This window comes from Aureobasidium pullulans (genome assembly GCF_000721785.1).
Source record: "Aureobasidium pullulans EXF-150 unplaced genomic scaffold scaffold_30, whole genome shotgun sequence".
Classification (NCBI taxonomy): Eukaryota; Fungi; Ascomycota; class Dothideomycetes; order Dothideales; family Saccotheciaceae; genus Aureobasidium; species Aureobasidium pullulans.
Genome location: NW_021941050.1, coordinates 26226 through 45059, shown reverse-complemented (window position 1 = coordinate 45059; position 18834 = coordinate 26226). Strand labels below are relative to the sequence as shown.

At 49.8% G+C, this 18834-nt stretch overlaps 10 protein-coding genes across 10 annotated transcripts; 5 read left to right on the top strand and 5 right to left on the bottom strand.

Moving 5' to 3' along the window:
• Window positions 1-392: 392 nt before the first annotated feature.
• Window positions 393-1864, bottom strand: M438DRAFT_359366 (uncharacterized protein; the record flags this gene model as incomplete). The annotated part of the gene is made up of 2 exons (XM_029907331.1): window positions 393-1262; window positions 1313-1864. The coding sequence occupies 2 exons, from the start codon at window positions 1862-1864 to the stop codon at window positions 393-395; spliced, it is 1422 nt and encodes a 473-aa protein (XP_029755888.1).
• Window positions 1865-3323: 1459 nt separating this feature from the next.
• Window positions 3324-5124, top strand: M438DRAFT_141230 (MFS general substrate transporter). Its single transcript, XM_029898883.1, has 2 exons — window positions 3324-3405; window positions 3496-5124. Exons 1-2 carry the CDS (start codon window positions 3395-3397, stop codon window positions 5051-5053), a joined length of 1569 nt encoding a protein of 522 aa, XP_029755887.1. The 5' UTR covers window positions 3324-3394; the 3' UTR covers window positions 5054-5124.
• M438DRAFT_349425 (putative zinc-binding alcohol dehydrogenase) lies at window positions 5074-6511 on the bottom strand. The gene is made up of 3 exons (XM_029906396.1): window positions 6192-6511; window positions 6052-6132; window positions 5074-5995 (listed from the first exon to the last, which is right to left on the bottom strand). Exons 1-3 carry the CDS (start codon window positions 6382-6384, stop codon window positions 5196-5198), a joined length of 1074 nt encoding a protein of 357 aa, XP_029755886.1. The 5' UTR covers window positions 6385-6511; the 3' UTR covers window positions 5074-5195.
• Window positions 6512-7830: 1319 nt separating this feature from the next.
• Window positions 7831-8753, bottom strand: M438DRAFT_369189 (aldolase; the record flags this gene model as incomplete). Its single annotated transcript, XM_029908096.1, has 2 exons — window positions 7831-8682; window positions 8748-8753. The coding sequence occupies 2 exons, from the start codon at window positions 8751-8753 to the stop codon at window positions 7831-7833; spliced, it is 858 nt and encodes a 285-aa protein (XP_029755885.1).
• A 363-nt stretch (window positions 8754-9116) lies between these two features.
• M438DRAFT_349424 (uncharacterized protein) lies at window positions 9117-9986 on the top strand. Its single transcript, XM_029906395.1, has 2 exons — window positions 9117-9367; window positions 9420-9986. The coding sequence occupies exons 1-2, from the start codon at window positions 9187-9189 to the stop codon at window positions 9722-9724; spliced, it is 486 nt and encodes a 161-aa protein (XP_029755884.1). The 5' UTR covers window positions 9117-9186; the 3' UTR covers window positions 9725-9986.
• A 431-nt stretch (window positions 9987-10417) lies between these two features.
• M438DRAFT_283013 (dienelactone hydrolase) lies at window positions 10418-11413 on the top strand (the record flags this gene model as incomplete). Its single annotated transcript, XM_029901345.1, has 5 exons — window positions 10418-10684; window positions 10747-10919; window positions 10976-11085; window positions 11134-11270; window positions 11321-11413. The coding sequence occupies 5 exons, from the start codon at window positions 10418-10420 to the stop codon at window positions 11411-11413; spliced, it is 780 nt and encodes a 259-aa protein (XP_029755883.1).
• Window positions 11414-11471: 58 nt separating this feature from the next.
• On the bottom strand, window positions 11472-12993 carry M438DRAFT_359360 (monooxygenase; the record flags this gene model as incomplete). The annotated part of the gene is made up of 5 exons (XM_029907330.1): window positions 11472-12428; window positions 12479-12540; window positions 12595-12746; window positions 12799-12895; window positions 12951-12993. 5 exons carry the CDS (start codon window positions 12991-12993, stop codon window positions 11472-11474), a joined length of 1311 nt encoding a protein of 436 aa, XP_029755882.1.
• A 524-nt stretch (window positions 12994-13517) lies between these two features.
• On the top strand, window positions 13518-14818 carry M438DRAFT_349422 (N-hydroxyarylamine O-acetyltransferase). Its single transcript, XM_029906394.1, has one exon. The coding sequence runs from the start codon at window positions 13625-13627 to the stop codon at window positions 14648-14650; it is 1026 nt and encodes a 341-aa protein (XP_029755881.1). The 5' UTR covers window positions 13518-13624; the 3' UTR covers window positions 14651-14818.
• Window positions 14819-15464: 646 nt separating this feature from the next.
• On the bottom strand, window positions 15465-16766 carry M438DRAFT_283067 (Phosphotyrosyl phosphatase activator; the record flags this gene model as incomplete). Its single annotated transcript, XM_029901352.1, has 1 exon — window positions 15465-16766. The coding sequence occupies one exon, from the start codon at window positions 16764-16766 to the stop codon at window positions 15465-15467; it is 1302 nt and encodes a 433-aa protein (XP_029755880.1).
• Window positions 16767-17209: 443 nt separating this feature from the next.
• Window positions 17210-18446, top strand: M438DRAFT_339481 (uncharacterized protein; the record flags this gene model as incomplete). Its single annotated transcript, XM_029904221.1, has 2 exons — window positions 17210-18371; window positions 18430-18446. The coding sequence occupies 2 exons, from the start codon at window positions 17210-17212 to the stop codon at window positions 18444-18446; spliced, it is 1179 nt and encodes a 392-aa protein (XP_029755879.1).
• Between the last annotated feature and the right edge of the window lie 388 nt (window positions 18447-18834).

Below are 18834 nucleotides of genomic sequence, written 5' to 3'. Positions count from 1 at the left end.
CAGGTGGCAGCTTGTATCTGTTTGGATTTCAATGAGATTGAAAGGCATGTCAAGAGGAGATTGATGATCGTTTTCCGCTGAGCTTAGCTGCATGGTTGGGTCAAGCTTTGGGATGCGAAGATCGAGCTGGAAGGTCTTGGTCAAGCGACTTGATTTGAGAAACTGAGCTGGACAGGTTGGACGGGCGTATTGGCAAGGGAGTATCTTCACATGCGAGCGCAAGAGTCGCTTCGGAGGCTGGGGCTCCAGGAGTTGTGACTTGTCGCTAGGGCCGGATAAAGATCTCCTTGCGGAGTTCTCATGCATCATTATTCTACACCCGGTATTGGGACAATCAAGAAGCACATGGAGAAATCAAAAACACCCGAGTATTCTCTATCTACACATTACTGCTAGACCAAAGCAAAGTCCGACCCATTCCAAGCAAATCTATCGCCATCAGCAGCAACATTATCCTTTCCAGTAAACGCTCTCAAAGTCTGAAAATCATCCGCAGCAGAATAATACCAAATCACACAACTAGCCTTGTACCCAGGTCTAGTGATCAGAACAGGGTTATAGCCAAACAACCAGCTACCCACATTCATAGTAGTTTTTGATATAGCTTGGTTGTAGATGTAAGTGTAAACACTCTTTTGAGTGATTTGCTTGTCACCATAGACCACAGAGACGAGTTTGATGGGGGAGTTGGCGGGAGGAGCAACGGTGACGGCGTTGCCTACGCAGTTCCAGCCGTCGCAGTTGGTGTAGGTGGGGAATAGAGAGTCGCGACCTTCGGCTTCGGAGATGGCGAAGGTGCGGAGAGTGGTACCGTTCATGTACAGAAGGGTGATGAGCTTGGGGTTGCCAACCCACGGGTCCACGCCGAGAGTGGGGACGAGGTTGAAGGTGTCGAGGTAGTATCCATTGCCGGACTTGAGCTTTGTCTGAGCGAGCGAAGTGACATCTTTTTGACCGAAGAAGGCACTCAGGATAGACAGAGTGGGTGCTGCTGCAGAAGAAATGGCGGAAGAGGAGGAAGATACAATGGTGGAAGAAGTGCTTGTGGCTGACGAGGTGGGGACAGCACTAGAAGAGCTGGTGGGCTTGGGTAGAAGAGCGTTGCTGACATATCCGTTGCTGCCGGCAATCAGGACTTGGAAGGAGTTACGCCATTGGCCATAGTTGTTCGCGTTGACGAGGCCGACGACATCACCCCAAAATACACACTTCACGTTGATTGTGGAGGCGGGGTTGGGGCAATTGATTGCGTTGGGATCGAGCTAAGTCACTGGTTAGTGTTAAACAACTTTGAGAAGGAAACAGAGCTTACGGTAGGATCACGCTCGAAGTAGATGTTGACCGAGTTGCATCCAGTGATGGCAGAGCACTTACTGGCACAGCTCTGTACGTCGTGTGAAGGCAACAAAGTGTAGCCCATGTACTGATTGGCCGAGTTGGAGGCATTCAGGTTGGTGAACATAGCGGTATATCCAGCTGGGGCGGCTGCATTGTTGGCGGCTTGAGCATAGTACGGGTCGGCGACAAAACCAGCAGGGGTATCAGGAGATGACTGATGGGTAATACCGCTGGGTTGAGGTGCACAAGTACCGTCACGCTTTCTCATGCGACGCCTTTGGACACTGGAAGCACCCACAGATGCACGGGCTGCAGCATCGATCAGACTAGTTGCGCTGGGATCGGAAGATGCGGTGGCAGAAACAGCCAAGGTGGTTGCAGTGACTGCAGGTTGACCAGCCGTAGCATAGACAACTGGAAGATTGAAAACGCCAGTCGGGGTAGCGACAGGGATACCGGTGATGTTGATCGATTGGGCGCTGACTAGTGAGGCAAGAGATGCCAGAGCAGCAATACCGCGCTTCATGGTGTAGGCGACGAGAATATTCTTAGGGGTAGAAGAAGATAGGTAATGGATGGTTATGGGTGAGTGTTTTGAAGCAGATACCTTCATACTTTATATCTGACTTCCCACTACGCCGATGTGGTGACAATTCAAAACCCAAGATCTGTAGAGTTCGAACACGACAAGCCCTTGGCCCAAGACTGAGGTCCGGTATGGAGCCCAAAGTGTCTTGAGCGGAGACGCCGCGAGATACCAGGCACAACTTCCTACACTCTGTCTGATTCCAGCCTTGTAAGGCTGTCGATGACAAGCTTGGTCCCTCCGAACTTGCCTCAAGGTTCAGGAATACGGAGAGCCTTTCTCATACAAAGTTGCGGCAATGATTGGCTGCATCGCAGTTTTATGGCCGGCTAGGTGTGGTGTAGCACGGCATCTATGGAGGGACTTTGAAAGCTGCTACAACCTGAATGTGCTTGTTTGATGTCAGTGTCTGTATGAACACAATACAGCTTTGTTGCAATAATATCCTAGAGAACCTACAAAAGATCAGAGTACGGTCACTGTTCGGTGGCATACTCCAGGGCTTAACACGAATTGAAGATCCTCGGTGGGCAACGGTGACAGGGCTGACGCAAGCGTTCGTATGTTTTTCAAGCCTGACAGGTTTGACTCAAACGCTCGTATGTCTCAGTGCACATGACAGGGCTGACGCGAACTTCCACGACGTTCAGAAAACTTGGCCGCAGACTTCGAGGCTTCCAGATCGAGTTCCTTGGGCCGAGACAAGTTGGGAGTCTACTCTTTCGTTGTGCTCGTATCCATGGGCGAGGCAGTGAGAGTATGCATCGCAATGTGTTCCGGATCCAATTTGCTTCCGCAGCGTTTCACGCTGTTAAACTCCTCTGCAGAGCTACGGCATCGTTGCTAGCTTCCACTCTCTTATCTCTCTTGCTGTAATATTTAGATCGGAATCTATGAGAGTGTAGTGCCGACCTATTCATGCGGACCAAAACCTTGGAGGATCGATGAGACGGATGTTCTCTCCAGTGAACTGGGCACGAGGTTACCTCATACCGTGGGACGAGCTGTCGTGGTGTAAAGATAACCGAGTCTCAAGCACACGAATCAGTCCACGTGCTTGCATTTATACAGCGCTGGCGAATCTTCACGATTGTCCTTTCGAATTTACGAGTGGTTCGCGGAAGCTGGTGAATTTCTCCAAAGCGGACATGTCGCATTGACCTCGACGCTCGCTGAGAGTCGCCAGAATCGATCGACAACCCACGACTTGGATGATCCGTTCATACGGTCAGGACAATGTCTTCACATACCACTAGGTGTTGAAGTTGAAGAAGTTTGGTGAGGAAGGTGCAAGCTCCGCCATCGGCCGCATTTAGCCGGAGAAGCCGGAGGTCTCAAGAAATTCGAAGAAAACATCCCCCGACAAGGCTGGGAAGCCAATCCTTCGACTTGGCTAAACACGGCAAGCAACCACCAAGGTGGGATCTCAGCAAAATTTTCATGCATTGAGTCACGATTATAACCACATATATGTCCAGAAGGTAGGTCCAATACTTTGTAAGTGTCGGACCAGTCGACCAAAGCCAAAATTATTGCCTCAGGCACTCATTATTGCGAGTTACTATCCTCAGGGTCGTGATGGAAGCTTCAGAAGCTCAACTACGGGAAAAGTCGCCGGTGCGAGCGTCTGCCGAAACATCAACAACAGATGCTACAGGAACAAAAGATGAAGCTTTAGCACTAGCTGGCGACAGGGCTCGAGCAATCGACCCGGCTCTCGAACGCCGAGTTGTCAGAAAGATCGACCTCTTTCTAATGCCACCAATGGTCATTGGATATGGACTCGTATACTACGACAAAGCCATCTTGGGAAGTGCAGCTCTATTCGGGATGACTACCGACTTGCATCTTACGGTTGTTGATCGCACGACTACTCCGCCAACGACGAGCACGGATCGATTGAGTTGGGCGACGAGTTTGTTCTACTTCGGAATGCTTTGTGGGCTGTATCCGATGAGTTTTGCTTTACAGAAGTTCAATATCGGCAAGATTCTTGGTCCGATCGTTGTGCTTTGGGGCGGTATTTGCATGTTGACTGCGGCGGTCCAAGATTGGCGTGGATTGTTTGTGCAGAGATTCGCTCTGGGCTTTGTGGAGAGTATCATCCCTACTGGCTTCTCTTGCATTGTGTCTGGCTACTACACTCAGCGCGAGCAAACCTTCAGGCAAGCCTGGTGGTTTTCTGGAACTGGACTCTTCACCATCATCGGAAGTGCTTTGAACTATGGCTTTGGTCAGATCACTGGAGGCGACCTCACACGCTGGCAATATATCTATCTGCTTGCTGGAGCTCTGACCATCATCTTCGGTGGCTGGTGTTTTCTGGTTCCAAACTCGCCAGTAAGCGCTTGGTTCTTGACTCCCGAAGAGCGTATTGTTGCTGTTGAGAGACTTCGCAAGGGTCAGACTGGAGTCCGCTGCAAGGAGATCAAGATGTATCAGATTAAGGAAGCGCTACTAGACATCAAAGTCTACCTCGTCTTCATCATGATGATGTGCGCTTACACTGTCAATGGTGCTGTCGCTGGCTTTGGACCTTTGATCGTCAGCACGTTCGGCTGGAATACTCTACAGTCCATCCTCTTGCAATTCCCTGTTGGAGGTATCAGCTGGCTGGGTATTCTACTTGCCGGATTCATACCTCTCTATATTCGAAACGTCAGAATCATCATCCTGGTCATCTGCTGTCTTCCGGTCATCGCTGGTTGTGCTATGATCTGGAAAGCAGACTGGACTCACCATGCCGCTGCGCCTGTAGTAGGCTACTCAATCATCGGCTTCTTCGGACCTGTGGTCTCGCTGATCATCGCACTGGGTATGTCGAATGTTGCCGGTGCGACGAAGAAGAGTTTCATGAGTGCTGCAATCTTTGTCGCATACTGTGTCGGTAATATTGTTGGTCCGCAGCTTATCAAGAGCGAGACTCGCCGTCAACACTACCCTGAGCTTTGGACTGGCTTAATTATCTTCTACTGCATCACTATTACTGCTTCCCTGACATTGTCCTACGTTATGTGGCGCGAAAACAAGCGAAGGGATGGGCTTGACCTCAATGAAGACGATGCTGATCGACTTGCCTTCCAGGACCTCACCGACAAGGAGAATCTCCACTTCAGATACGTTCTTTGAGGAACCACGGGACGGATTTGTTTGTTCAATGTCATGATGTGTATTTCATACCAAAGCATCTACCTCTATCTAGGTTCAAGATTTCAAGAGTTTATCCTTCTTTCCAATGAAGGCTTTTCCAAAAAGTCGTGTCATAATGCGTTTACTCGTCGTTGCAAAGGACGTAACGGTAACGAGCCTTGCCAGCCTCCATATCGACGATGGCGGCGTTTGCATCCTTCATGGGACGCTTCTGGATCCAGGGGTGAATCTGCTTGTCGGCGGCCAATTGGAGCATCTCGTTGATCTCCTCGGGGCTGCCAATAGCGCTACCACCGATCTTGATACCGTTGATGATGAGGGTGAAGGCGTTGACGTTGGGGAGCTCACCACCGTCGGGAGCACCGACCTGGATGAGAGTGCCCTTGGTCTTCAGCAGGGCGAGGTAGCCATCGAGAGGCATCTTGCCAGATGAGACGGTCGAGACGATGAGGTCAAGGGAACGTCTGTTGTGCTCAACCCACTTGTCGTCGTCGTCGGTAGCGATGTATCTGTCGGCACCGAGCTTAAGGACATCGTCCTTCTTTTCTGCCTTACGAGAGATACCGACAACTTCATCAGCTCCAAGGGCCTTGGCGAACAGGACACCGAAGTGACCAAGACCACCGACACCGACGATGCCGACCTTCTTTCCAGGTCCGGCACCGTAGTTCTTCAATGGCGAGTAGACGGTAACACCACCGCAGAGCATGGGAGCGGCCTCGGCGCTATCAAGACCATCGGGGATCTTGAATGTGAAAGCACCCGGGTGACGGGCGTAGGTTGCGTAGCCACCGTAGGACTTGCCGGAGCCGTCCTTGTACTTGTCGCCGTATGTGTTGGTTCCGTTCAAGCAATGGCTCTGATCGCCGTTCTTGCAGTCCTCGCACTTGCCGCAGCTGTGGGATTGAGCGCCGACACCGACTGGGAAACAATCAGTACGCTAGTCAAGCTTCGATAAATCCGAATTGGAACCATACCTCTGTCGCCGACCTTGACGTGCTTCACGTTGCTTCCGACCTTGACGGCCTTGCCAACAATCTCGTGACCAACGCAGCAAGCTAGAGCAGAATTGTTAGCGATTACAATCATCAAGGTAGTAAGAGCCAGGGCCACTTACGGTATGGTGTCTCTCCCCAACCACTCTTCAAGGTGTGAAGGTCAGAACCGCAGATACCACAGTGAGAGACCTTGATATCGACATCATCCTCAGACCACTGCTTAGGCTCGAATTCACCCCACTTCATGTTGCCCTTGACGGACTCAGCATCGTGACCGAGCCAACCCTCAAACTTGTAATCGGTTCCAGACATTTTGTGAGAAATTTGTTATGTATGTGTTTTGTAGGGATAAAAAGGTGTCAATGGACAAAAACAATGCACGTTTAATGGGGGCCGCACCTTCCCTATCTTTATAGCCACCATAAAAAGCCGTTCCCAAGACACGGTGATCTCATCATCGAGCGTAAATCCAGAGCTTCGAGGGCCGGAGTTTACTGGTATTCCCGTCCTTTTAGCCTACGGCAAGCAGCGGAGCATGTCACCGCGGCCCTTACATTGTCATTCACAGCCGGAGTTGGGGAATCATGATGCATCAGGCCGGACTTAGGGTGCTCCGGAGCTGATAAGCAGCTCTTATCGCGAACTTTGATGACGTAGCAAGCTTCAGCCGTTTTGTTGACCGCTGTTCGTCGGCCGAAAATCAAATCATTCTTCAGAAAGGACAGTTTGGCTTTACAGTGGTACCACCAGAAGTCATCGGCCGAAATGGTATGCACTTGTTCTCTTGAGGTATAGCAATTGGACCCAATGTTGTTGAAAAGGCGATGCGACTCGAGATCATCTCATTGCTTTGTGAAGCCTCGAAGCCAAGCAGCTCTTGCAACTTCTCTGTCTGGACTTCCTGCAAACCACATCTGCTACTAAACTACGTTTGATGAGCCAGAACTGATATACAGGTCATCGAACGCGGTCGTACAAACCCTCCATCAGCACGATGATTGTGGTCACTCATTAACCATACCCACGACGCTGCTGTCACGATGAACCCAGCCTCCAAATCGTTCCTCAATTCTACTCGCATCAAGCCCAAAGCATACATGGAAGCAAGCATTATCACAAGCATATCAGAAATAACTTTCAAGAGGTGGAATTGGACACCACAACATGTTTCGTGCAATGTGATTTGCTGCACCATTGAGTAGACCAGGGTCATGCCCTCAGCCATACTCAAAATCAGTCACCGCATCGACTACGGTATCTCCGATGATTTATACTTGGTCTAACCAGTGTTCATGAGTCTTGGAATCTGATCAAACCGTATTAAGTCGTCATTTTGGCAGAAGAGGCTCGGACAGTCCATTCACGCGTCTTTAGACTCATCATTGGATCCGGCGTCGTAACACCTGCAGAGTCAATAGACACAAGACTCACTGATTCAGGCTTCTGCCAGTAAAAATGAATCATATAATGTTCTGCGTCGTAGGCAAAGTCCCTGAAACAACCTTGGATGTTCGGTCTTCGTATTGGCATAAGTGAGCTCAAACTCCTTGTGCCCGAGGAAGATACTTTGCGAGACACAGCACTGATGCGACCTCTGCACACCCATATGAGACTGATGAGTATACTAGGGTGGAATAAGACGCAGGAGTAGATCAAGCTTGGTCATTCGAGGAAACTGGTTTGAAAAATGGTAGATTTGGAAATATGAAAGATGGACATAGTCTACATCGTACCCGCCAGCCAACTACCCCCCGTGTATCAGTGGTACCCGTTCGTTGATCCACTGGTTCCATTGCTTCCATTCGACTGAAGCTTGCTGACATTGATCTTAGGCAGGTCTGCGAACTGGACTGCAGCATGAATCTCCTTGTCTGCACCTTCAGCAAGGGGCATCAATGGCGAGCGCACGGTAGCGTGGTTGAGAATGCCTCTAGCAACAAGCGCATGCTTCAGCGCCACTGTTCCCTCCATATGGCTACCACGATGGTAAACAGCTTTGGTCAACGGCAGCAGCTGATCGTGCAGTTGTCTAGCTCTGGCGTAATCCTTGGCCTTGCCTGCTTCAATCATCTGGATCAGAAGCTCGGGAGCGATGTTTCCGTATCCGACAAGGAAGCCGTCAATATCAAAGGCTGTGTGCAGGAGGTATTCGTCGTGGCAGGTAAGGATCTGGAGTTCAGGACGCTGCTTGTGGATGATGGGGATCTCGACGTCCCAGCGACGCATGTTGCGGACACCGTTCTTCATTGCGAATACGCCAGGTTGTGCGGAGATGTCGAGCATAGTTTGCAAGCTGTATGTTGCCTTGGTGTTGTCGGGGTATTGGAACAGGATGAGAGGAAGCTTGCTGGTCTCGTAAACGACGCGGTAGCGATCCTGAGGTGCACCATCCTGGTGTCCGAAGCGCAACCAACCATGGGAAGGGTAGAGAAGACCAGCCTTTGCACCAGCATCTTTGGCGCGCTTAGCCTCCAGTGTGGCCACTTCGGTACCCTCGCCAGTGATACCAGCAATGATCGGGATTCTGTCATCTACGGAGCGAAAAAAGGCTCTGATGACTGACTCCTGCTCATCTTGGGTCAAGAAGGTTCCTTCTCCGGCGTGGCCTAACTTGACGCTCTCGTAAGTCTTCTCACACACTTGTACACAAAACACCGGAGCACTCACTTTGCTACAGGCATATGGCTATCCTGCTGGATCCAGCCCGGACTTGGGTTGCTTTGACCCCATCATGTACTGATGAGAATAAACCCTCAAAACCAAACATTCACGAGATATTTCCCGATCTTTGTACTCTTATATGTGGTCGTAGTATACCACTTGTATATAAAGCTTCCTTTTGCCTGACGATCATGCCATTACATCAGAAAATGTAGACCATGAACACCGTTTGGGCACACACTTGGATGCACTCAAATCATGTTCCTTGTAATAATGATCCTTCCCGATGCATGTCAGACCTCCGCCAAGACAGCCATCCGAGGCAGCAGTATAAGGTTCTAGAAAACCAACCACTTCCCCTCATCTCTCCAACCTCGTCCAGCCCATAAACATCCTCGTCCCAATTTTCTGCCATACCGAAGTCCACTTTTGCGTGTCTTTGAGAACATCACAATGGCTGCAGTGCAATCACTTCTTCGCCCTGTCTTCGCCCTAGTGGGCTGGACTTTCGCAATGGAAGGCTGGATGTACGCAACCCGCCTACCAGCAATGACAAAATACAAGGTCAAAACCGACCCGAACTTTTCAAAGGAGAAACTTAACAATCAGATTCCTGCTTCTGTGAGATGGAAGGGTGAGACTTGTTCCTCATACAAGGCTGCCGAATTTGTTGCTAATGTCATTAGCCGACAACTACGACCACCTCCACGAAGCACCTACTCGCTTCTACGCCGTCGCATTGGGACTGGCCCTCTATGCCTCTACTTCCCCGGCCTCATTGACCACCAACTTCATGGCTACAGAGGCCAATCTTGCGTGGATGTATGTTGGACTCAGAATTGTGCATAGTATTGTGCAAGCAAGTGCCAATCCCGTCATGATAAGATTTGGAATCTTCGCTGCTAGCGAGATCACCATGTTGGGACTTTTGATCAAGGGCGCGACTGCTGTTTGGGCGGCTAAGAGCTCTGGAAGTGTTATTGGTCTCTAACTGTGTGGAATGGTGATAGGGGCTCAAGGGATGACGGACGGGCTGTTCTACCATGTCAGTGACGGCCAGTGTGTAGTAGCGGCCGAAATGCACAAGCTTACTTGCGAACTGCGACAAGTTCAGAACCCTGCCTATTGTCGATGGCTTTCGATGGTAGTCCCCACGATGCGAGATCACTTTGTCTGGTCCGACGGTTTCTCTGAAGCAGAAAGCTGGTAAGCGCAGCGATCACGGCCGATACATTACCATGTGGCTGCCATGCAGATCTGAGCTTTATTTTAACATATGCTCAAAAATTATTCCACAATTGGTTTTGTGGTGTAGTTGGTTATCACTTCTGTCTAACACACAGGCGGTCCTGAGTTCGAGCCTCAGCGGAATCATTCGTTTTGCTTTTGTTAAGATGCCTTTTTTGTCAGATGCGGCAGGTTGTGATTAGATCTTCTGGGTCATCGTCGCCCATGAAACAACGAGAACGTAGAGGATGGAAGATAGTCATGACACAGTATGATCGACGGTCTCAATCATCGTCTCACCACTCTGCTCTGCAGTTGTGGGGCAGCGTCGGTGGAGCAAGCTACTCTTCGGTGACTCAATTCGTCCTCAACTACCATCTATCCTGTCAACACCAATTTCTATCTCGTCCAATCGTCACAAATCCCAACAACCGCAATATTGTGGGACTATACAAACATGAGCGACGAGACAGACCCCATACTCGCAAAACCAGCCGACCTCTGCTGCCTCAAAGGCTCCTTTCACACCGGAGAACCCCAAGGAAAAACAACACACATAGAAGGCATAGAAACATACATAGCCACCCCAAACCCCAAAACCGCCAATGGAAACGTCCTACTATATTTTCCGGATGCCTTCGGCTTGCATGGAAATAGTTTTCTTTTGATGGACGCTTTTGCGTCTTGTGGGTATTTGACTCTGGGGGTTGATTATTTCCTGGGGGTATGTTGAGATTGTAACTTTGGGAAAGGATTGGGAGGGAGAGATGTACTGATTTGTTGTAGGATGCTGTGTCCAAGCACACCACGACGCCGTTGAGTGACCCTAAGTTCGACTTTGAAGCTTGGTGTGATAAGCACCTTAAGTCTTCGGAAGAAGTTGCTGCGAAGTGGGTTGAAGCTGTAAAATCGACATACGGCACGTCCGGCAGTGTCAAATTTGCCTGTGTTGGTTACTGGTGAGTTCTGGTGTCTTGTTAGTATTCCATCTCATACTCTAACATGTTCAACAAAGCTGGGGCGCACGAATTGTCTGTCAACAACTGTCCAAAGACGGGATTTGCAAAGCAGGAGCAATAGCGCACCCTTCATTCATGAAAGAAAGTCATGTGTTCGGCGTTGATGGTAGGTAAGCTCCACAAGTTTTCGAGACCAGCTACTGACTTTTGCAAGCTCCATTATATATCGCCGCGCCGACTACAGATAGTCTGTTTTTACCTGAGTCGCGCGCCCGAACAGTCGAGATTTTGACCGAAGGCGAGAAGAGATTTAACATGCAGGTATATTCTGGTGTAGGACATGGGTTTGCAGTGAGTTCGTCTTGATATGTGTTAAGACTAAAGCATACTAATGTGTTCAGACACGACCTGATATGTCAGATCCTTACCAAAAGTGGGCAAAAGGACAGTGCTTCAAGAGCTTTGTGGAGTGGTTCAATCTCTGGCTGTCATGAGATCGAGTGACAATCCCGGTAAAGCAGCACGCGTGCTTGAAAATGTGCTGTTCAGGTCTCACTTTATCCCCCGCTCATCCATTCTCGTCAGAGCCTTGTTAACATCAACTTCTATGTCATGAAACCAGAGCCAGTCGAACCTTCCCTCTTGCAGTCTAGGCAGTATCTTGCTCATATCTGAACCTGCTTCCTCATGCTGGAAGAAGATCATCTTCCCAACCTCCGCGGACTGTTCCAATTGTCTCTGAGCCCGAGGACGTCGCACCGAATCGTACGCTTCCAGACCTGTTTCAATAGACGTCATCGGGTTGACAGAGTCATTGTGCATATCGGCAATCTTGGAAAGCACATTTGACAAGACCAAGGCATCTTCCAATCCTTGAGCAGCACCCGCAGCCTGGAATGGCAGGGACGCATGCGCGGCGTCGCCCAGCAGGACAACGCGACCTCTGCAGTAAGTAGATGTCCGCCAATGGTGGAAGAATCCCCATTTGATAGGTTGTGCTTTGGCAAGCGACTTGATAAAGCGAGCGTCGACACCAGGGCCTTCGAAATCAGCCATCATAGTCTCGTGTGTCGTCTTTTCCGTCACGGCCTCTCCCAGCGCCCATGGCTTTGGGTCCGCCACGCAAAACAAAAGATTGAGTTCTTCACCACCTGAGATGCGATAAGTGATTGCACTCCGGTTGTGGCCAAAGTAGAACTTCGCAACATCCGTGAGGTTTCCGAGGATTGTGTAGGCTTCGGACATCGGAATTACAGCTCTATAGCAGTAGGCATCTGCATATACTGGAGCCACTTCTTCAGGGTGAGATGGCCGGAGTACGTGTTCTCGAACAACGCTCTTGATGCCGTCGGCGCCAGCAAGCACACTCGCATCGGCTTCCTCGCCATCTGCAAATTTGAGAATGACCTTGTCAGAGTGCTGTTCGATGGATTCAAGACACTTGTTGAACTTGACATTCTCGATTGGGATAAAGCTAGTCATAATTTCAAGCAACTCTTTTCGATGGGCCTGAATTAGGTTAGTCAAAAATTGACTTCATGGCTTTCGAGAGGACGAACAGATTTGCGATTGAAATTAGGGTGGCCCCAGGCAGACCTTCCAGACCATGGTTGGTCTTGACCTGCCAAAGATCAGCGATAGTTTAGTATATACTGATTGCAACTCTTTCACGTACCGAGGCCCTCCTCAAGAAGCATGCCCTCAAAGAAGATGTTCTGGTCTTGTTCGCCTTTGTTCCCAACACATATCTTTTCAAACAGAGGGCGGAAAGCCGGCTCAATCAGGTCCATGGTTCTCATCCCATTTGGAGCAAACCCAATGCCAGCGCTGAGATACGGTCAGATAGATACGTGCAAGCATCTGAATCGTAACTTCTTACCCTACGACGGAGTACTCTTTCGCGCCTTCGTACAAGGTGAAGGGAACACCCTTCTTGTGCAGGCTGATTGCTAGAGCCAAACCACCAATGCCGGCACCTTGAGAAGCCATAGAGTGAGCCATCGTCTATACAAGCTTTTTGGGCAGCCTCACCAACGATAGCGACATGGAATTCGTCGGTAGTTCTGCTGGTCATGATATCTGATGTTTAAAGTGATGTTTGTACCATGTAGTCAACGAGAGCTCTTTGCTATTTCGATAAAGATCACTCTTCATTACCAGCGAGATGATGATATGAGTGCGGGGCAAGATCGATCATGGCCCGCTAAGAGAGGACAAGGCGACGCGGGTTGGGAATTGAAAGATACCAACTAATCGACAATGCATTTGAGGTGATCAACATCAAGCTATCAGTGTGCCGAATAACCAGCGTCAAGGGGCTTATCACGAATTGCCGTCAAGCTCCATCGATCAAGTATCTTGAGGTCGGTAAGGATATTGAGGCAGTTGCGAGGCATGTGTAATACACCAAAAGCTATCCTCGATTATGCGGAATAATCTCGTTTGAGGGCTGATAGCTGTAAACTCGAGACAGATGGAAGAACAAGGAGAAGATGGGGTGTTGCAAGCTGATGACCATTTCGTTCGCACGGACATGAAACTGTAGCTCTGGCGGACCATTGCGAACACATCGAGAGTGTATCATCATGCGACGCTGCGGAAGATTTCCGTTTCCACTAATAGATTACTTTATCATCAAGCTCCTTCCTAATATAAAGATTGCTCATCATCTCCTTTCACATTTCAACTCTTCTCGCATCAACAACATGACCGACACCACACCAACCGCTCTCACTCAGCTGCCCGAAGCATCAACCCGTCGTCGCTACAACACCACCGAACTACAAGACTATTTCACCAGAATCAACCTTTCTCACAAATATCTCGACTCGCCTGTTTTGAAAGACGCCGCTCTCGCGAGGACGAAAGAACATGGTCTTCCATTACTAGAAGCGCTATGTCGCCATCACACTACCGCCATCCCCTTCGAAAACCTCATCCTCCACTACTCTGCCAACAAGAAAGTGACCCTCGACTTATCAGACCTGTACACCTGGTTCGTCAAAAAGCGCCGCGGTGGCCGGTGTATGGAAAACAACAGTTTCTTCGGCACAGTGTTGCGGTCTATTGGCTATCGCGTGCGGAATTGCGGAGGTAGGGTGTCGAGGGCTATGAGTGCTTTTCCAGAGGTCAGGGAGAAGCAGGCGCATACGTATGATGGATGGAACCATATGCTTAATCTTGTGCGTTTGGAGGGTGAGTGGTATGTGGTTGATGTAGGTATGGGAGCGATGGGGCCAAATTTGCCGTATCCTCTACGCGACAATTACGAGACTGTCAGTATTGCTCCGAGGAAAATTCGGATCCAACAACGAGCGATTGGAGAGTCTTATGCAGAGGAAGACGCACCGAAGATGTGGTGTTATGATGTTTGCTATGATCCAAGCAAAGGTGCAGACAACAAGTGGATCCCTACTTACTGTTTCACGGAGACGGAGTTCTTACCTCAGGACTATGAGATGATGTCTTGGTTTACATCTACGCATGGCAACTCGTTCTTTACGCGTTACATGACGGCCACGAGGATGATCATGGATCCCGAGCAAGAGAAGATTATCGGCAGTGTTACTCTCTTCGAGGCCACTATCAGAGAGAGTATCGGAAGTGAGCGCAAGGTCATCAAGGAATGCAAGACGGAGGATGAGCGGATCGAGTCGTTGAAGGTGATTTATGGGATTGAATTGACTGATGAGGAAAAGAATGGCGTTCCTTCCGCTCTCAGGTTGGCCTGATCGCCTACCGTGAGGTCTCGAAACTGAACACCAGGGCTGGTGATACATCGACCACGCTGCAACGATCTTTCTAGCCCGCGATGAAAGGGTAGCCATCTTCTCACATAGAATCAATAGACTAGCTTGGCAGACACGATCCATTCTTCAGCATCTTTTCAAGTAGGGATGATCCTGTCAACCTCGACTCAGAATACTCCGACCTGGGTCTTGTGAACAGTATCTCTTGACCGATTTCGAGTGAGTTGAGTTTATGAAATTTGCGAAAATCAAATCAATCGGTGATGTAGACATTGTCCTTGACATGTTCGTTCTCGATTGGAAATGCCAGCTGTGTAGTCCAGACGGCGCTGAATCAATATTTAGGATACGTAATTTTTGTATATGGTGCATTACAGATATGTGCGTTCGGATCCCCCATACGGGCTTGCTGTATTTAAACTCACACTTATCTTGTCTCTGGTCGCTCCAGTGAGGTGCGAATGAATCGATCCAACTGTTCGGTTGCTTTGAGTCCATCGTTTCCTCCACGGCGCCTCGCGGAAGGCAAGCGACGGCGACCTCATAGAGGAATGTAGCGACGCAGCGACGTCGGGACTACACGGCTTGATGAACAAGAAGCGGGGCACCCCTTTGAGGTGCCTGTCGCTCAGTGCCACCATCAAGTATGACCGCGATCTGTTTGTGATCGTTTGAGTTATGGGATGAAAGGGTTTATATAAACTTCCAGAAACTTGATCTTCGGGAGAGCAGTTTGAATGGATAAGAGGGTATCATTGTGTAGAAGATAGAGCTAATCAAAGATGAACCAGAAAGTCTAGTCAAAGGGCAGTCTCCTCAAAGATTCACCACCTTGACGCTTCTTCATCTCTTGCATTGCGCCGATTGCAGAGGGGACTTTGATACCGCAGCAATCGTCCCAAGTCTTACCGCTATGGTCGTGAACGTGCTTCATGCCGCCTTCTGGGGTGACTTGACCTTGTCCACCTTCTGTTTCTTCCATCTCGCCAGCCACGTCGGTCTCATCTTCGGTACTCATGCCTTCGACTGCAGGCACGAGGCCACCGAAGAGGAAGTGCTGCATGACAGGTAGCTTACCCAAGACTTCAGCGACGAACATCTTCTTCATACCTGCCTCGACCTTTTCCCAGTTCTTTGCGCTACTGATGTCGTCAAGCATGGGAGAATGCCAGCGCAGACCATCGACATTCTTGACACTGTTGACATATGCGACTTGTTCGAGGTACAAATAGTCTTTCGAACACTCTTCCAGAATCAAGGGCTTGTGGATTGACATGGGACGAATGTGAGGGTGGTGGACCAGCTGAGCGCTGCCGAACAGGAAGGGAGCGAATTGGTAGTCATCGAGGCCCCAGACACCGTGAGAGCCTGCAGGTTCGAGGTAATATGTGGATTGGACGACACGCATAACGCGGAGGTAGCGAGGGAAGACGATGAGAGCGAGTTGTGGGAAGGTGGACTGAGGAAGAATGTCCAGACGGTTCAGGCACAGCAGCCAGATGAGGAAATTGAGTTCGTGACCGGAACCGTAATCAATACGAGTCTTGTTGCCAAATGAGTGGAAGATGTATGTTGAGACCTCATCCTGGGCAGCAGCACCCGTCACACCGAGCTTGTCGTGCCATGGCTTGAGTAGTGTCTCAATCTTGTCGAGGTATGTGATGAAGGCCTTGTTGCCGAAGCGGGAGCCTCCAGCATCTTCAGCGGGGCATAGAGCCACTGCTTGCTCTGCTTCGTCCAAGAGGTTCACTATCGTGTCGATGACGGGCTCTTTTACAGCCTTTTGTACCGAGGAAACAGTGGTTTGGCGGACCGAGTCGGAAAGACCAAACACAAAGGCTGTGACTAGATCACATGTTGGCGAGCCCAGGAAGAGATCATGGTCTTTCTTTGACAAGATCCGACGTGTAGGATGCTGATATTTGACGTCTTCCGTCTTCGGCGGACTAGGGAGAGCGGGGGTTGGTGGCGGAGGTTTTAACGGAGCTTCATTTGATTTGTCTTGCTTGCGTCGAGGGATGAGTTTAGGGAGCTTGTTGGAGAGATCCGGCGGTGGGCTGGGGATTTGCGTATCGGATATCGGTTCAGCAGACGGCATTGTATTGTGTGATGAGGGTGATAATTGCTAGGAAGGAGCGATCGAATTTAGGACCTGAATGGTTTCGTGATTAGATTGTTTGAGCTTTGGCTTGGCAACGCTGCCACATGGATCGAGGGTGTTTGCGACGACTGTTGATCATTTCGCCCTCTTTCCACGTTCGACTACGACTCGACCATCCACCCGTCGGCTGATTCGCGCCTTCCTCGAGCAGAGTGTCCACCTCGTCGCTGAAATTCCACGACATTTGCGACGTCCTTTCCGCGACTGAAAACTCCATCTCGCACCTTCCCGCCAAGCAACGCCCATCGCGAGACGTCATCAGGCCGGCCTTCATGTGATGATCGCGAATCGCAAAATTATTCGCATATAACAACCATCCATATAACAAACACGACTGCATGCCATAGCCTTCCCTAGCCCTCGGGCATGTCCTGCCCCAGATGGTCAAGCGCCTGCGACTTCCCTTTCGCATCCCCTTCTTCCGTATCTTCTACAGCACAACTTATACGACCCTCTTCCTGCTCATCCTCCTCTTACTGGCAATCACTCCAGCTACCCTTATCTATACCGCTCTTCGTGCCAGCGCTTTTCAATATGTCTTCGAGATCGGCGGCGTCTATGTCCTGGTCATTATCTTCACCCTCTTCATCTACTCGAGTCGACTCTATACAAATCGCTCTGTTTTGGCCGCCGTCGGCAAGTCTTGGATTCCAGTACAACCCGGCGAGGTCAGCAAAAATGTTCGCAAGGAGGTTGTCAAGGCTGCGAACCGATGCGCCTTGATTGCATTCGAAACAAAGCCGAGGAATCTACAACCTGAGCTCATTCGGCTAAAGAAGCAAGATGAGGATTCGAGCCACGATGGTTATGATGGTCATTCCACGACTGTCGGCAAGATTGTACACGTCGACCCACAACGTCCTCCCTGGGGTCGAGTCTCACATGCTGGCTGGTCTTCTCCCTCTCAACTAGACGCAAATCTCGCTCCCCATATCCAGTTCCGTACTGTTGTCATGGAGCTGCCCAACCTTGTGGAAGCTCGCGCTGTTTCGCTAGCTCCTCCGGATACATCTTTCGACATCCCCAAGGATGGCACCGCTACTGCCGACGAACAGGTTGTGAGCTTGCTATCTAGGAAGCCGACGGCAGATATGCGATCATATCTAGCTCAACTCTCCAGCCTCGGCCTCATTCCCCCGGATGCTGGTCAAGACTTTGTCCAACGTTACGAACATGCTCGTTTTTCTCCTATACAAATCAACGAGGCTGAATTCGAAGATCTCATGTCGGCGTTCGCCCATCTACTCGCGAATATGAACCAACTCCCATCACGCGTCATCGACCTGGCTCACTCTCAAAGCTCCGAACTATCGTCTTCCGATACATCAAGCTTATCCTCTATTTCATCCCGCAGCGACAGCATATCCTCTTCTATCGCTGGTTCTGTGTTCCGCGCCCGTATGCCTAACTCAAGATTACCATCTTTCTATACTCCGCGCGCTTCAATATCTGTAGCACGCACACCTTCTCCGACCGCCCGTCGTGCAGTCCCATATTCTACGCCTCGACCTCATACCTCGCAGACAGGCAACACTGTCTATCGTACGCCATCTCAACAAACCATCGACACTATCAACTCTGTACTCAGAACCACACCCAGAGGACGGCAAGGCCTAATGATTGACGTTGGCGGTTCTCCTACACATAGTCTACATCGACTAGAGAGCTATGAGAGTCAACAAAGCGTCATACGATCGCGCGTGCCTTCTTCCGTCAGGAGGTCACCCTACCGATGAGCTAGAGGATTTTTCTATTCTTTGTCAATACTTTATACCCTTAACCTATATCTTTACTCTTATCTATGCTAATGAGAAACCAAAAATGTTTAATGCCTCTCATCTTTTTTCGATCTGGCGTGTCGGACCTATTTCATTCATACCCGGTTTCACAGACAAGCAGCCAACTGGTTGATGCGCGTCAAAATGTAGAATTAATTTTGCGACACATCTATGCCCGTCTGATAAAAGTGATATGACTTTGAAAGACCTATACAATTTTGTTTTGT

Bases quoted from the DNA above. Each gene is read 5' to 3' on its own strand.
- M438DRAFT_349425 (XM_029906396.1), bottom strand. From the start codon at position 6,384: ATGTCTGGAACCGATTACAAGTTTGAGGGTTGGCTCGGTCACGATGCT. The intron at 6,133-6,191 runs GTAAGTGGCCCT...ATTCTGCTCTAG, and splicing joins TTGGGGAGAGACACCATACC to CTTGCTGCGTTGGTCACGAG. The intron at 5,996-6,051 runs GTATGGTTCCAA...ATTGTTTCCCAG, and splicing joins CGTCAAGGTCGGCGACAGAG to TCGGTGTCGGCGCTCAATCC.
- M438DRAFT_349424 (XM_029906395.1), top strand. From the start codon at position 9,187: ATGGCTGCAGTGCAATCACTTCTTCGCCCTGTCTTCGCCCTAGTGGGC. The intron at 9,368-9,419 runs GTGAGACTTGTT...TAATGTCATTAG, and splicing joins TGCTTCTGTGAGATGGAAGG to CCGACAACTACGACCACCTC.
- M438DRAFT_349422 (XM_029906394.1), top strand. From the start codon at position 13,625: ATGACCGACACCACACCAACCGCTCTCACTCAGCTGCCCGAAGCATCA.